This window comes from Equus quagga, unplaced genomic scaffold (assembly GCF_021613505.1).
Source record: "Equus quagga isolate Etosha38 unplaced genomic scaffold, UCLA_HA_Equagga_1.0 73442_RagTag, whole genome shotgun sequence".
Lineage (NCBI taxonomy): Eukaryota > Metazoa > Chordata > Mammalia > Perissodactyla > Equidae > Equus > Equus quagga.
Window position 1 is genome coordinate 157723 of NW_025802777.1, and position 15037 is coordinate 172759.

At 57.5% G+C, this 15037-nt stretch overlaps 1 protein-coding gene across 1 annotated transcript in view; it reads right to left on the reverse strand.

The window, feature by feature from the left end:
- LOC124234399 (transient receptor potential cation channel subfamily M member 2-like) overlaps positions 1–7887 on the reverse strand; it is a 58530-nt gene extending 50643 nt beyond the window's left edge. Inside the window, exons 1-3 of the mRNA XM_046651758.1 lie at positions 7674–7887; positions 3021–3286; positions 2141–2229 (exon numbers count right to left, since the gene is read on the reverse strand). Of these exons, the coding sequence (XP_046507714.1) occupies positions 2141–2229; positions 3021–3185 (254 nt within the window). The 5' untranslated portion in view covers positions 3186–3286; positions 7674–7887. The remainder of the gene's footprint in view (positions 1–2140; positions 2230–3020; positions 3287–7673) is intronic.
- Positions 7888–15037: the final 7150 nt, after the last annotated feature.

Consider the following 15037-nt stretch of genomic DNA (forward strand, 5'->3'; position numbering starts at 1 on the left):
TGAAGGTCAAATGAGGTTGGGATGGGAAATAATTTATCAAATTAGTGCAAATTAACTAACCATGCATGGACGAGGGATCAGTGAAAAGACCCACTGCCTACTGATACCCAAGAGCTCCTGGGCTCCTCTCAGGCTGTCCTTCCCTACTCGTGAAGCAGGTCCCTGGCCAGCCCCAGTTTCCACTGCTCACACAGGGTCTCCCAGGACTGCCCATGCCATGATGGACTCGAGGCACGCCCACTGACCATCCCATCCTCTGAGACCCCTAACGAGACTCAAGGCACTCTCAGACCTGCGGGGGTCTTAGGGAACACCTTGCGTGGCCCCCTCAATCTATGGATGAGAGCGCTGGAGCCAGGGTGGGGGAGGGGGTCACCAGGACAGGGAGCCGAGCTCTCGTATTTTGGCTCACGGCTGCCCCAAATTTTCTCTTAAGTTTCTAACAGCCAGCCCATAATAAGCTTCCTCCTTTCCCTCTCCTCTTGAACCATCGCCCTCGGGTGAGATTAGATCTTGAATCTGTGTGTGTTCCCTAGCTGGACACAGCGCAGGAAATGTGCTGAGAGCGCTGACCCAGAAATTAAACAATCAGAGAATCTGCTCCTGAGCTCTTGGCCTAGATGGGCATAAACGGGAACACCACGGCTAGCATCCTGTGGGAGAAATGAGAGCTCCATTCTCTCCAATCTGGGTCCCTTCCTGCAACCTGAAGGAGCCGTCATAACACCAGAATGAACTAGCCATTCCATCTGCTATCTCCCTGGGGCAGCTCCTCTCCTTAAACCTGATCCTAATACAGGTGCTTCTGGAAGTTTTCAGAACCAAACGCATCCTGAGCACTATTTCTCCAAAGCGGGACGGAAATACTAAAGAAGGCAGATCTGGATCCCCCAACCCTCGCTGACCCCCGCCAACATTTCTCCACTGGTTTAGCATTCAGAGGAAAGAAGGGGTCGGGGCCTAGATCAATGGCACCCCGAACCCCTACAAACAGAAACCAGATTACCGCAATAGTCTACAAAATGTTTTCGAAACCAGATTCCTACACAGGAAGTTATGTATCACAAGTTCCCTCTGAGGCTGTTTTCATAAACCCATTTAAAAATAATGAAAGCTGGAGACCTCATTACAAAGTACTCTCTGTATATTGTCAGAATAAGCGGTGTGAACCCGAAACTCTGATTACGCACCAAGAATACGAGAGGTCACTAGCCATGAAGCTGTCAGCTGGAGCACGGTGGCGACCTTCTCAGCTCAAGGTCACTCCTATGACCGCTCAGTGAGGAATAAGGGGTCTTATCTGAAGCAGAGCCATGCCAGAGGTGTGAACCCCAAAACATCCATGGGGCACTTTTAGTAATAACACCTGGGCACATTACAGGACCCCAGAAACGACGTGATCATCGGTGACTGTTCACCTCTCACTCCATACCGTAATCCGCTTCTATCTTCCCCTATGTCATTCAACAAATATAAGTGGATGTTAACTGTTTGTCAGCAGGTCAGAGCTCAGAACTGGCAAGAGGCAGAACCACAAAGCCACACAATTACAGCACAATCGACAACTGGTATAAACGAGAAATATACAGGGGCCGGCCCGGTGGCACAGTGGCTATGTGCGCACGTTCTGCTTTGGTGGCCCCGGGTTCGCCAGTTCAGATCCCAGGTGTGGACATGGCACCGCTTGGCAAGCCATGCTGTGGCAAGCATCCCACATATAAAGTAGAGGAAGATAGGCACGGATGTTAGCTCAGGGCCAGTCTTCCTCAAAAAAGAAGAAAAGAGAGAGAGAGAAATATACAGAGTGTGGTGGGAGGGAGAGGTGACCTCTTGGGGTGTGGTCAAGGAGGGCTCCATAGCAGAGGCAGCATCTGCAACAGGCCTTGAAGGATAAGTAGGAGTTCACCAGGTGACAAAGAAGGAGTACAAGTGAGGAAGAGCGTGGCCCAAGTGTGGCACAGCGCAGACTAGGGTGTGGGTGTTGGGGAAATGCAGACACGAATGAACACGGTTTGTGGGGTAAATAGAAATGCTCTGAGCACCCTAGGCCTACGTGGATATGGGACTGTCCCCCTGCCGAGGTGGGCCGGTCTTCCTCTGCTCAGCTTCTCTGCCTGGGAACAGAGAAAGGGCCACTCACCCAGCATCAGACAGCTTGGAGCTCTCCACAAAGTACATGCATTCTTTCTTCTTGATGTTTTCAGGAATCCAGGAACTCAGATTTTTTTGCTGAGGGCAAAAAAGGGTACTTTGAGATCCTTGGGCATCAAATCTACACTTTCAAATGAGCACATCCTAGGCTTCTCTTAGACACACTGATGCTCCCTGACAAGCTTCGAGGGTCTTTTTTCAGAGAAGCGAGGCCCGAGCCCTCCCTGGCCATGCCAAGGGTTAAATTACCCTCACCAAAGGCCTCAGGTGCGGAGTCAGGACGGAGGAGTGAACAGGTGCGATCACCTCCTCTTGGGCCCAATTTGAACCTGCACAGCACTTTACAGTTTATCTGTCAACACTGCCTTCCTCGGGAACAACGTGGGGTGGCGGAACGGTAGCAGATGAGGCTCTGCCTTCATCCTGGCGGGACGGCAGGCTGAAGCGCCCTCCCGCCCACCTGACCAGGGGACTACAAAAGTCCAGCGTGTTCTTTCAACACGCTTCTCCGGGCCTTTCCGCGAAGTTAGCCCAGGGCTTCAGATGGTGCTAAGGGCATTCCCAGTCAAGGAAGTGAGATCACTGCACAAGGAGGTTGGAGCAACGCTTTCCAGGAGTCTGGCCCAGGACTGTCACGGTTCCCGGCTTTTCCAATCGGAGGAAGTGATCGTGCAGCCCTGGTGGGGCACAGGCCTGGCCGAACCATGCTCCCCAATTCTCCTCTCCTTAAGGGCCTTTCTGGGCTGGAGCCCCCAGGCCAGCTGAGTCTCTGCCCGGGCAGGAAATGCGCCCCTCCCTGGTGGTCACTGTGCCCCACAGGGCTCTGGTGGAGCCAGCCAACGGGCCCCCACTGACCCCCAGAAGCCCACCTTTTCACAGTTGCCGAGGAGGTACTGGGACCTCCTGTTCTTGGGGAGACTGCTGTCGCTTCGCCGCAGATTGGGGCCCGCGCCCAGGTCAGCGACCCTCCTGGGCTGCCCCCCAAAGCCCTCCTCCTGCTTGGAGCCAGCTTTCCAGGGGGTCGAGGGCTCCATCCCGACATCCCCACTCCAGCTTCCCGTCTCCCGCCTCCTTCAGGGCAGGCTTTTCTCCACCTTGCGAGGCTGAGGGTTCTGGAAACACGCCCTGGGGGCTGCTGAAATAGATCAGAGGGGAAATGAGGCAGGTGTCCTGAGAGGACCCAGCACGTGTTTCCTCGTGTGGAGCCCTGTCCGTTTGTCGGTCTGCACATTTCCCTGGCTACCCGAGCTCTGGCCCGCCGCCGGAGCCCCTGGGCAGTCCTGAAGGACACCCACATCCCCGGGGTCCCAGGGCACCCATTCATAACGGTAACAACCTCCATCACTGTGAAGGGCTCAGTCCCCACCCCTGCCACTCTGGCGTGTGCCTAGCCACATCCAGGAACCCCAAAAGGATACAAGACTTCAGAGTTCGTGCTGGAATGGGTTAAGACTTTGGGGCTGCTGGGATGAAAGGAATGTATTTTGCAAGTGATAAGGACATAGACTTTGAGGGGCCAGGGCCAGGATGCTATGGTCTGAATGTGTTCCCTTAAAGATCCTATGTCGAAATCTAACCCCGAAAGTGAGGTATCAGGAGGCACCGCCTTTGGGAAGTGATTAGGTCATGAGAGCAGAGTCCTCATGAATGAGATTAACGCCCTGATAAAAGGGACCCCTTCTACTGTGTGAGGAGACAAGGAGAAGCCTGCAGCCCAGAAGGCGCCCCTCACCACCTGTGCTACACGCAGATCTCGGACTTCCAGCCTGCAGAACTGTGAGAAATAAAGTTCTGTTGCTTCAGCCATCCCATCTACAGTATTCTGCTAGAGCAGCCCGAACAGGCTGAGACACACCAGTGACCAGTGCCGGCCCAGTGGCCCCACCCAGGGACCTCCCCGCACAGCATTCATGGTGGAGGCCACGCCTTATACCTGTGCGGCCCTTACTGGGCCACCTGCGTCCTGAACAGCAGCTCACCTGGCCTCACAGCCAGCTTCCAAAGGAAGCAGATGGCAAGCAGTGTTCCCAGTTGACAGAAGAGGAAACTGAGGCTCCCAAAAGCTCACAGTCAGACAGCTGGCCTGTGAGGGGCTCTGGACTAGAGGCAGCTCCTGTCACCGTCTCCAGGGCTCGGCCCTGCACAGGACGAGGGTGACAGGATGGTGGGAATGAAATGGGCCGAGTGGCAGAGAGCAGTATGTGCCGTAAAAGACTTTGTCTTAAGAAACTCTGAAGTGCTCTTGCTCACGTGCCCAGTTTTTGGACAGCTGCCATCTCAGAGCACCCATCAGGGTCCTGTGCACATTTCCTCCAGTCCCACCTGCCAACAGGCTCCTGGGAAATGTGTCAAACCCCACTCCCTCCGCCCGCCACCCCGTCAGACCGGGCAAGGCAGGGCTGGAGCCACACGGTAACCGTCCCCATGCCCAGCTGCGTGGGAGACGCTGGCCAGACCCTCCCTCTCCTCCTTCTGCTCCTCCTCGCACCTGCCCCTGTCCACCCGTCTGGGCCATGGAAGAGTCTAGAAACCCAGGGCTGACAATGACCTTATAAAGTCCCCCATGCAACCTCTGGGGTCCTTCTCCCCAGAATCGCATCATCAGTCCCTTTCTTCACACATCACCTAAAAGCAATTTTGGCCACCCTGGTTCATAGCTAAGATTCTCCATAAGCAAATGGCACAGGTGTGTGTTGAGAAAGCTTCAAAAGTAATTGACTTCCAAGAAAGTAGATGACAGATAGCTAGATAGATAATAGAGAGATAGATAGATAGAAAGAAAGAAAGAATTTGACAGCACACAGGCCTAAATACACAGTCATACAAAATGCACACCTACAAACGTCGTCTGGCCCAGGGCACCTCATGAGAACCTGCGGCTATTGCCATAGAGGGCGTGGGCCAAGGCCGATGTGGGGCGAATGTCCAAATCTGGGCTCTGCACTGAGCAATCCGCAGTAGGAGGGAGGTCCTGGTGGGCCCACAGGAAGCAAGCACAGGTGCATGGGGGAGGGGCTGGCCATGCCCCTCGGTTTCAGCCTCCAGCAGCTTCTGCAGACAGGCTGCGCCTCACTCCCAGGTTGCTGTGTTCCAGGGGCACAGCTGAAAGAATGCCTCCCTGGTGTAAACCACCCCCACCGCCCAGAATAGACACCAAGGCCACAGAGAATAAAACTCCTGGACACAGCTTTTTACAGCTGCCATGTGGGCCCAGGACCATGGGACTCACAAGGACCGGGGCTCCTCCTTGTACTCCACCTGCCCCAGCCGAAAAGATTCACCAGGAAATAAAACAACAGACTTTACACCAGGGGGCTGGCTGTGGGCACAGTAGGCTTTATATGGGGGGCTGGCTGTAGACACACTGGACTTTATTTGGGGGGCTGGCCATAGACACACTGGCCAGCAGTGGCCTGACATGCACTGCCCTCTCTGCCTCTCTCTCTAAACCGTGCAGCTGCTCCCTGCCTCTGCTGAGGTCCAGCACCCTGTGAAGTCCTGGCTGTGAAAGGACTTTTGAGACAATAAATAGCTGGACGCAAAGGAGGTGCAAAGGAACGACCAGCGGACAGAAGTGGCCCTATGGTCTTGAACCGGGTTCAGAGCAGGAGTCTGAGATGGGCTAAGGCTCTATGTCGCCAAATCGGGGCACAGCGCCCCCGGGCAGACGGAACCCAGGCTCTGTCGCAGCGCCGGCGCCCCTGCGCCCCGTGTCATAGCCCAGGTGGTGCCGCAGCCTCGGTCTCCGCGCCCCCGCACCCGGCAGCCCAGCCTGTGCCCGCGTCCCCGCCTGCGCCCGGGCCCACGCCGTGAGCCGCTGGCCTGCCTCGGCCCCGCGCCCCAGCGGCGCCGCAGCTCGCGCGCTCGCGCCGGCACCAGCACCCCGGCCAGCGTCTAGGTCTCCGCGCCCCGCCGCGCACTCACCCCAGGGCTGCGCACCCATCCTCCCCCAGCCCGCGCCCCTGGACCCTGGCGCAGCCTCCCCCGGCCCGCGCCTCCGCCCCAGCGCCAGTCCCGCTACCTGGTCGCCGCACCCCGGTGTTGTCCATCACCCGGGCGCGTACCTGCGTCCCTCGCGCCGCTGCGCAGGACGTCCGCCCTGGCCCCGCGGGACCGCTGCATCTCCGGCCGAGCGTGCGCCCCGCACCCCGCACCCCGCACCCCGCACAGTCCGCGTCGCCCGCAGCGCGCTCTGCGTCACTCGGCCCCGCAGAGCCAGCCCTCTGCATGCCGCGCCCGCCGAGAGAGCCAAGGACCAACCTGCACGAGCCGGACCTCCCCGAAACCCCCGACCTGCGAGGTGCATCCTCCCCGGAGACCCCCGACCCAGCACTCACACGGGTGTTTGCCTCCTGAGGGGCTAGTGGCAAGTTTCTCAGCGTTTAAATGCGCGATGGCGGCGATGTCCTCAAAGCCCTACCGCACCTGCCAGGCAGGGGCAGGGAAGAGGACGGAGCGTGTCAGCGGGAGTCGGGGGAGAGGGGGGCGCCAGAGCCACGTGGCCCTGGGGCTGGGTGAGCCACTTCCCATCCAGGCCTCGGGAGCCCTTTCGCAGACTCCTGCAGCCACCCTCACTTCCGTCTTCCTGGCCGACCCAAAGCCAAGAGACCATTCCCAGTAAGGCAGGACCCAAGGGGGCAGGAGGAGCCAGAAAGCTTCACCCACACAGCACATCCCGCAGCAGGTGCTGGCCACCGGATGCACAGCCATCTAAACTCAACCCTGGTGGCACTGCCCTTCTCAGTCCTCCTGGCTGGAGGACTGGCAGCGACTGCATTCTGACTCCTGAGAAGCTGACCGGCTTTCCCCAAAGGTCCAAACCAGCAGCCCAATTCTCTCACCCCACAAAGGGCTCTGTCCTCTCCTTCCTCGCCCGGAGACTACTCCTGGGCCCCCTGGGCATCCAGAGGAGTGAAGACGGTCCTGTGGCCTCTCCAGTCTGGGGCCCAGGGGCTGCCAGCCAACTCCTGGCTGACCAGCCACCTGCTCTTTTCCTCCCCTGGGAGCGATGACGTAGTGTCCAGACTCCTGCCCAGAGCCCTCTCCTCTGGAAGGCCCCCTGCCTTCACCTGCCCCTGCCTCTCCACAAAGGAGCCTTCCAGCAGTGCTGTGGGTCCACAGGCTGAAGGATGTCCCCGTCTCACTATCCCGCCATCCGGAGGTCTCTAGCTGCTATGGGGAAGGAGTCAGACCCCATGAGAGTCCCTTGTATGGGGCAGCACGCAATCGTTTCTTCAGGACAATGATAAGAACAGAGATAGCTGGAGCCTCTCCTCCAACACAGCCAGCACCTAGGCATCAAAGACAGGGCAGCAGCTGGGACCACTGACACAGTGGCTCTGGCCTGCTGGATGGCGCACTGCAGGGGGCACAGCCCTCCACCCTCCATGGCTACAGCCTCAGAGCCGGCGGTAGTTAGCGCTGGGTGAGAGCTGGCTGCAGGCGGAGGCTTGCTACCCCTGCCACAACCCCGGAGACGAGGCTGGGACCCTGGTGAACCTGCAGTGGTGGCGGAGACCCACCCGTGTCAGCAGCTGGGTGTCAGCAGCTGTGTGCAGACCCTTCTCCAGTGCTCCTTCCCTCGGGTGCCTTCTGGCGCGAGAGCCGTCTCCTTGATGATAAGCTTACTGAGGGGTGGTGAATATTTCATGAGACAGCGATGACTGCAGAGCTGTCTGGTGGACCGGCTAGGACCGGCTGGTTTTGGTTTCCCGGCGTCGCAGGGCCTCTGTGGGAAAATCATTTAAGGTGAAGTAGTTCACAAAACAGGCTTCTGACAAAACGTCTCTGCCCACATTGTCCCCCCGTGACTCCTTCCCTTCGAGGGGAGAACCACACATTTCACAAGAAGGCCATGTTCCGTCTGCCAGGATTCTATTGCAAGAGCAGTTATGAAACATCCTTCCCACAAAAACAAAAAGACATTTGACTGGAAGGCACAAACATAGCAAGTACCGCTCATGATTGAGGGTTGTTTCAAGTTCAGAGAAGGGAAATGCAGAGCAGGGTTAGGGTTAGGCTAGGGCCTGGACATCACGCCCAAGATAAAAGCCCCTTGCTCTGGCAGCAAGGAGAAAAAGATGGCACTCTGACCGCCTAGCATCAGCACGCTCTGGTCATGAATTATACACAGGCACGGAGAAGCAGGGCAGCTGGCTCCTCGGGGAGGAGCAGGGAAGGCGGAGGGCCCACACAGTGGGGGCTGGGAGACTTTTTCTGTTTAGGGCTGGATGGTAACTGTCCCTGGCTTTGCAGCCCCATGGTCTCTGTCCCACCTGCTCAACTCTGCCCTTGCAGCTGAAACTGTGGTTTCAGCTGTGGTTTGCTGACCCCTGGTCTAGAGAGAGGTCTAAGAGGAGTGGGCTTCGTTCTGGGGGACACATTGTTTTCCTTCATCTCTGAAAGCAACAGATCATCTGCGTTCCAGAAACTTCTTATCTAAAAGGACTGCCCACGAAATTTAAAAGAAAATGGGAGTAATGGTGCTGCCCAGGAGTGTAAAGACTGCAGCTAAGAGGAGGAGCTCCTGTGGAGCACCAGGGGCGACGTGCCTGCCCAGGCTCCTCTAATAGGTGGCACGTTTCTGCGGCGACAGTGATGAGAACCGAGCTGGAAAAGCCCCCAAGCCTGAACCATCTCTCAGGACACTGAATAAAATGGAGAAATGCAGGCCGCTCTCCTCTCCCACAGGCGTGCTCTGTGGTTCCCCTCGGAGGACTGAAGCGGGCCTGCAGTCACAAGGAGGATGTGACATAAACATCGTCAGGCTGCAGTCAGCGTCGTCATGAGGAATTCAACAGAGCAGAGCTGGAGGTGGGTGGGGGCGGTGTCAGGCAGGGCCTTCGGCCTGTGCAGTGGGTCCCTTGGTCTGGTGCCCTGTTCCCTGGGGACCTGTATGGTGGATGAGACCACTCTGAGCCCTGATGGGCAGGAAGGGCAGCCCAGACCCGGACTGTGTCCATTCTGTCTGAAGGCATCTCGCCCTGTCTCTTGGAGGGATGGTGTGGTGTGTGGCCTCCATCCCAGGCACCATGGCCACAACCTTCCTGACCTACTGGCCGGCCCTGGGCTGGCTGAGGACAGAGGCTAGTGGACATCAACTGGCTGAGTCCTTTCCTTTTCTAGCTGTCCAGCACCTTGTCCTCAGCTGATGCCCAGTGGGCCTTAATGTGGGTCATGAGGATCTCCCCGCTGCGGCCCGCCCCCAGTGCCCCCCAGACCTCCTTGTCTTGCTTTCCCAGTCTTTCTCCTTTCTCCGGCCTGCCCATGGGTCCCTGTGTGGTCTAACATCAGTGCACTTCCCTCCCCGCAGAGTGGAGGAGCGCCCCTCCCTCTCCGTCTCTCTCCCTCTCCCTCCATCTCTATCTCCCTCCCTCCCTCCCTCTCTCCCTCTCCATCACTCACTCTGGGGAGGCTGCATGGTGAGAATGAAGCTTCCTGCCCACAGTCCCATGAATGGGCTTGGAAGACCCCACTCGCTCATCAGAGATGGCAGCCCCGGCCCACAGCCCGACCTTGGGAACCATGACGTAAGTGGAGCCATTTTAGAATGGAGCTGGAGCTGCCATTTCAGGGGAAGTGCCTGCGTGTCCCCTTTTCTGAACCTTTGAACTGGGCCAAACCAAGCTTTCAAGAAGTCAGCAGAAAGGAGAATGTTCTGTGTGAACGGATGAGAGAAGCGCACTTCACCTGGTGACGGCAGTGCCGGGCTGGTGCTGACAATGAGTACAAGCCCAGCCTTGCTGGTCAGCACCAAGGAACTCACACAACTTACCTCATCCTCCTCTTTTTCCCCCTAAAAGCCCTGAGTCCACCTCCCGTAATCGGGATGTTGTTTGTGTTCTACCTAAATCTATATACCCCGAACTGTAATTCTTTGATCCCGAATAAACGCTTTGCCTCTTGAACTGGCTTCTTGTTTTTAGATTGACAGCCTCATGAGAGCCCACAAGCCGGGTCACCCCGCACAGCTGCTCGCTGGTCCCTCAGGAACTGTGAGACAGTCAGCGTCGTTGTTCCCAGCCACGGAGTTTGAGCAGTTTGTTACGCAGCCACAGCTCGCTCATACAGTTGGAAAGCCCAGCTGGCGTAGCCTGAATGAGATCAATAGGAGAGGGCAGATGGAGAAAGGGGAGGCCAAAGCGGAGCCTGGGACGAGTCCTGTCCTTCCCAGGGCCGCAGGGGGCACAGGTGCCATGTGCGGTCAGCACACCTTTGCCAGCTGGGCCCCCGCAGGAGTCCCTCTCACAGCAGGCTGAGTGCAGACAGCAGGATGTTCTGGAAACAGTATTCCTGGTCCTGAGCACCAGAAACCCCTGCCCAGCCCAACGGGTGCAAACCACAGAGAGTGTTGGGCCCGCCCAAGGGGAGAGAGCAGAGCTCTGCTCACTTCAAGACAGACCACCAGCAGGGGCTGGCCTCATGGCTGAGAGGTTAAGTTCGCGCACTCTGCTGCAGGCAGCCCAGTGTTTCATTGGTTCGAATCCTGGGCGCGGACATGGCACTGCTCATCAAGCCATGCTGAGGCAGCATCCCACATGCTCCAGCTAGAAGGACCCACAACAAAGAATATACAAATGTACTGAGGGGCTTTGGGAAGAAAAAAAAGGAAAAAAATAAAATCTTTATAAAAAAAAAAAAGAAAGAAAGACCACCAGCAGCTCCAGGCATGTCCCTTGGAAGCTGGCACTCTCCTGCTTGTGCCCTAGGACAGAGAGGATGAGGAGCAGGGCTGGGTGGCAAGGCCCCAGCTGAGCCCAAGGTGGGCTCTGAGGCCGGTGGCCCTAGGAGCTGTCCACCTAGAACCACAAGCTCCTGGCTTTGTGCCTCCCAACAGTGACTGGCCCAAGGGATGCCCTTGGCGGGGGGCAGCTCCCTCCGGCAGAGGGCACTTTCCTAGGAGGGTCTCAGCTGAGACTGTCTAGACAGGCCCTCCGGCCAGGACCCATCCCTCTGCCCAGAGTGCCCCCCGCAGTCACCAGGAGCCACTGCCCTCCTTCCACGCAGGCCCCAGGCTCGGTATCCAAGCTGCCCCATAGCAGCAGCCTGCCACAGCGGCCCCAGGCTGCCATTCTCCTTCCTGGCTCCTCCCTGACAAGGGACAGCAGCTTCCTCGGCACTGGGAGGGTCAATTCCTCAAAGGAAAACCCAGTGGATGGGAGGAGGGGAGTGTCCACTGTCCACCCTGGGGGTGACCTTGTTAGCTAGTGCCAGTTTTTGCCGTCATCTGTGGAGCAGGGCTCCAACCTCCCTCCCGGCCTGCAGGGCCCTCTGCTCTGTCACCCTCCAGCCCAAACCTTCCCCTGAGATTCTGAGGCAGCCCCGGCTGAGGGCTGAGCAGTCAGGGCTGCAGGGAAGAGGGCAGACCCCTTCCCTGGGTCCCTGTCGCCCGTGCCAGAGCAGCGCCATCCCCAAGACTGCACTGGGGCCCAGGACCCACAAGACAACCACATTCCGCCGCCCCCAAGGGCCTTCTGGCACAAAAGAGGCCCCTCCTGTCCTCTCTCCAGTCCTGAGGGCTTCAAAGAGGCAGCAAGGAGGAGACACCCAGCTGCACGTGCGGGAAATGCTGCTTGCAGGAGTCCTGGGGGACACACGGGTCTGGGGACAGGGCATCGGCAGAAATGAAGCTCATGACTCAGCTGGATTAGAACCAGATTCAGTCAGCAGGGCCTTTAGAGATATCAAATTATTTTTTTAAAAAAAGAGAGAGAGCAGAGACCATCCTATTGTGGCCAAGGCCACAGTGACAACTCCTGGATGCCACCACGGTGGGAAATCCATGGACAGAGCCCCAGAGTGACCATGGGACAGGGGAGATTCTGCCAGAAAAAAGAAGTTGTGCAGGGACACAAAGGGTGTGGGGGGTGGCGGTTTCCCCTTCTCCTCAGATGTCCCTCTGGGTCACCTCTCCTCCCTCCCGTTCTCTGGCCAACTCCAGACCTGGGCACAAGGCTCAGGCCAGCAGCTGAGTTGCAACAAGCCACAGAGACGTATTCAGGTGGCACAGGACTGATGCCTGGCCAATCCCCAAACTTGCACCTGAGTAATTGGGAAAAAGCATTCTTTCTGCTGGACTTGAAGCAGTTCAGATTTAGGCCTGGAGCAGAGGGTGGAGAGCTCTGAACACGTGCAGTTGGAGGGTGGGGATGGGTGGATACCTGGCCCTGAAAATGAGACTGAGCCACTGGATCAAGCCATACTTGAAGCCGATACCCCTGCCTTCTCAGGTACTCAAGCCAATGTTTCATTTTTGGTTTAAGTAATTTTTGGTTGCATTTCTGCCTGTGTCAGTCTTCATGTGTGGAAGCAAAACCCCGTGAGTATTATGAAATACAAGATATGTTATAGAAATTTGACTTTACACAATTGCAGGAGGAGCTGGTGACTCAGAAATCCAAAAGGAGAAGCTGGAGAAGGTGGGGGTCACCAAGCAGCCCTCCCAAGGCAGGCAGGCAGGACCACAGGAGGGAGCTTGCCTGGGAGTGGGGGAAATGTATATGTCAGCTCCGGAGGCGGCCCCACAAGGGGCTGGTGGAGAGGCTGGGGACAGCTGTGGCCCCTTCAGAGCTCCTGCCCCTGCGAGTTGACAGCGAGGGGAGAAGAGCTGGCTGCTGCTTGGGAAGAGGACGTGCCTCAGGGAAGACCCCGCCGCCCTCTACGTCTGTCTCCCCTTCTCTGACCAGGGGGGCCTGCGGGTGAGATGGCCACTGCTCTTCCCCCACCTTCCAGAGCCTCAATGCCAGTTTCTCTTTGGGTCGTATCGCCCTGGAGCTACACAGGGAAGGGCGTTCTGGAAAAGGCACAGCGACACAACCCAAACCACTGAACTTCTATTTATGGCGCAAAGAATCCTCACTTTACCAAGGTCAACTGAATCACCAGGACCTTCAACTAGTTCACACCCCAACCACCCTCTCGTTCAGCCACCTGGAAGTGGCCGGGGCTGCAGAAGCACCCAGAGGCTGGAGAGCCATGAGCAGGCCTGTCCCCTCCTCCTCCCTCTGTGTGGGTGCCTGGCAGGAGCCCAGCCTCACCTTCAGCTGAGATTTTTCCTGCCAGATGCCCAGGCCGCTGGACTCAGGGAGGAGTGGTCCCTACTCCATAGTGATTTCTTGGTGCAGGGAAATCCACACGCCCTCGCTATGAGCTCCTTGACCTGCTCCAGGCAGAACTTCGGGGTCTCCACACCTTTCTTCCTTCACCCATCACCTACGCAAAACTCCAGGTGCAGCCCTCTCACAGCGAGGTCCCACCCCTCGGGTGCTGTCACGGGCAGGCACCAGACTGGCAAGGCTAGAGAGCTGGGGCCTATCCCACAGCCCTCCTTGGCATAGCTCGCCCCCGCACCTGGACTGTCCCCTTCACCTGGCCACCCCAGTCCAAGTAGAAGACAGAGATGCCATCTTGGCCAGGTGGGATCAAGCCCAGGACAAGCAGGGCCAGCAACCTGAAAGCCCTCTCCCCATCAGCGGCCTGCCTACTGGCATCGTTCACAGTGTACAACGCCATCACATGCCTGCTCAGTCTCCCCCAGGACCAGATCCTGGAGACGCCTGTCTCCTGCCAGCAGCATCCTTATCCACACCCTGGGCAGTCTCTGGATACTCTGCAGCTCCTGTAGGCCCAGCCTGCCCTCCACAGCTCCCGCAGCACCTGCTAGTCCCTGTCCACCTAATGTGACTCCTCACTGGGGACAGCCAGAGGCCCTCTGCAGGCTCATGCAGCCTGGACCTTCTGGAAGCTTCCCACTGCTCTTGGTGGGGCTGAGCTTCAGTGTCTGCATCTCCCTCAGCTCAAGCCTCATTAGTCAGATCATTCTCAGCCTCTTAGTGGCTAAGAACTTGGAACGCACTGCTCTGAGACCCTAACCCAACAACCACCCATCGCCACCCTCAGCACAGCGCCCTTCCTCATTCCCCAGCCTCCCGGCAGTCCTACTCCTGGAACATTTCCTCCATGTCATGGGCCCACAGTGCCCGTGCAGGCCACCACCAAAACCATGGTTCTCTGTTACTGCAGGCTTCCAACACAAGAGCAGCCCTCTCACGCCCTGGTACCCGGTACCCCAGGAGTACTACTGGCATCCGCTCGACAGCTCTGACTGGCATGTTTGTGAGCTTGCCCTCCTCTCCAAAGAATGCCAAAGTCCTCTGTTCCCTGAGGAGGTCGCACGCCACTTTTGGGCCACCTCACGCAGGCATTGATGAGAGGGCTTGGGGCAAGCATCTGATGGGCAAGCCCCTCAGAGCACCCCACAGACCAGCAAAATACGGCACACGGGACAAAGGACAGAAAACGGCAGCCACTGTTGAACTGCTGCAGGAATGTTTTTCTCTTATCCGAGTCCCCTACATTGTCTTTACGATAAAAACAGCAGGGGTGGGTTGGATGGTAGATCCCACAGCAAAATTCCACTCTCCCCCACGGAATCACACTCCCTTGTCATGCCACCGGTCCCTGGTACAGGCAGGTCCTGCCCCAGTCTCAAGGCCCTGGGCTTCCGATGTTGCTGTGACATTCTGGGAAAGAAACCTTTGCCCTCTGTTAAAGAAGAAACTATTCTGACACTTGTTTAAAGGGTAAGGAAAACTTATTCAAGACAATTGTAATAGGGGAGAGAGATTGGGCTCAACTCCTAATACGAGGACAGCTGGGGATGTACAGCCAAGGAGCCGAGTGAGGGGCCAGTGGATGGAACATGACCGAGAGACTTGGAGGGTAGGGGATCTTGCTAAAGGCAGGCCAAGATGTCACTTGGGGGATGGGGAACTTCATCAGATAATGAGGTGTTAGACATCAAGGCCTGGGGGATGACTTAGCAGGGTCTTTGCTGAGACCCGGCTCCAAAGGCCGAAGACAGGACAGGGGCCCAGAAGAGAGGAGT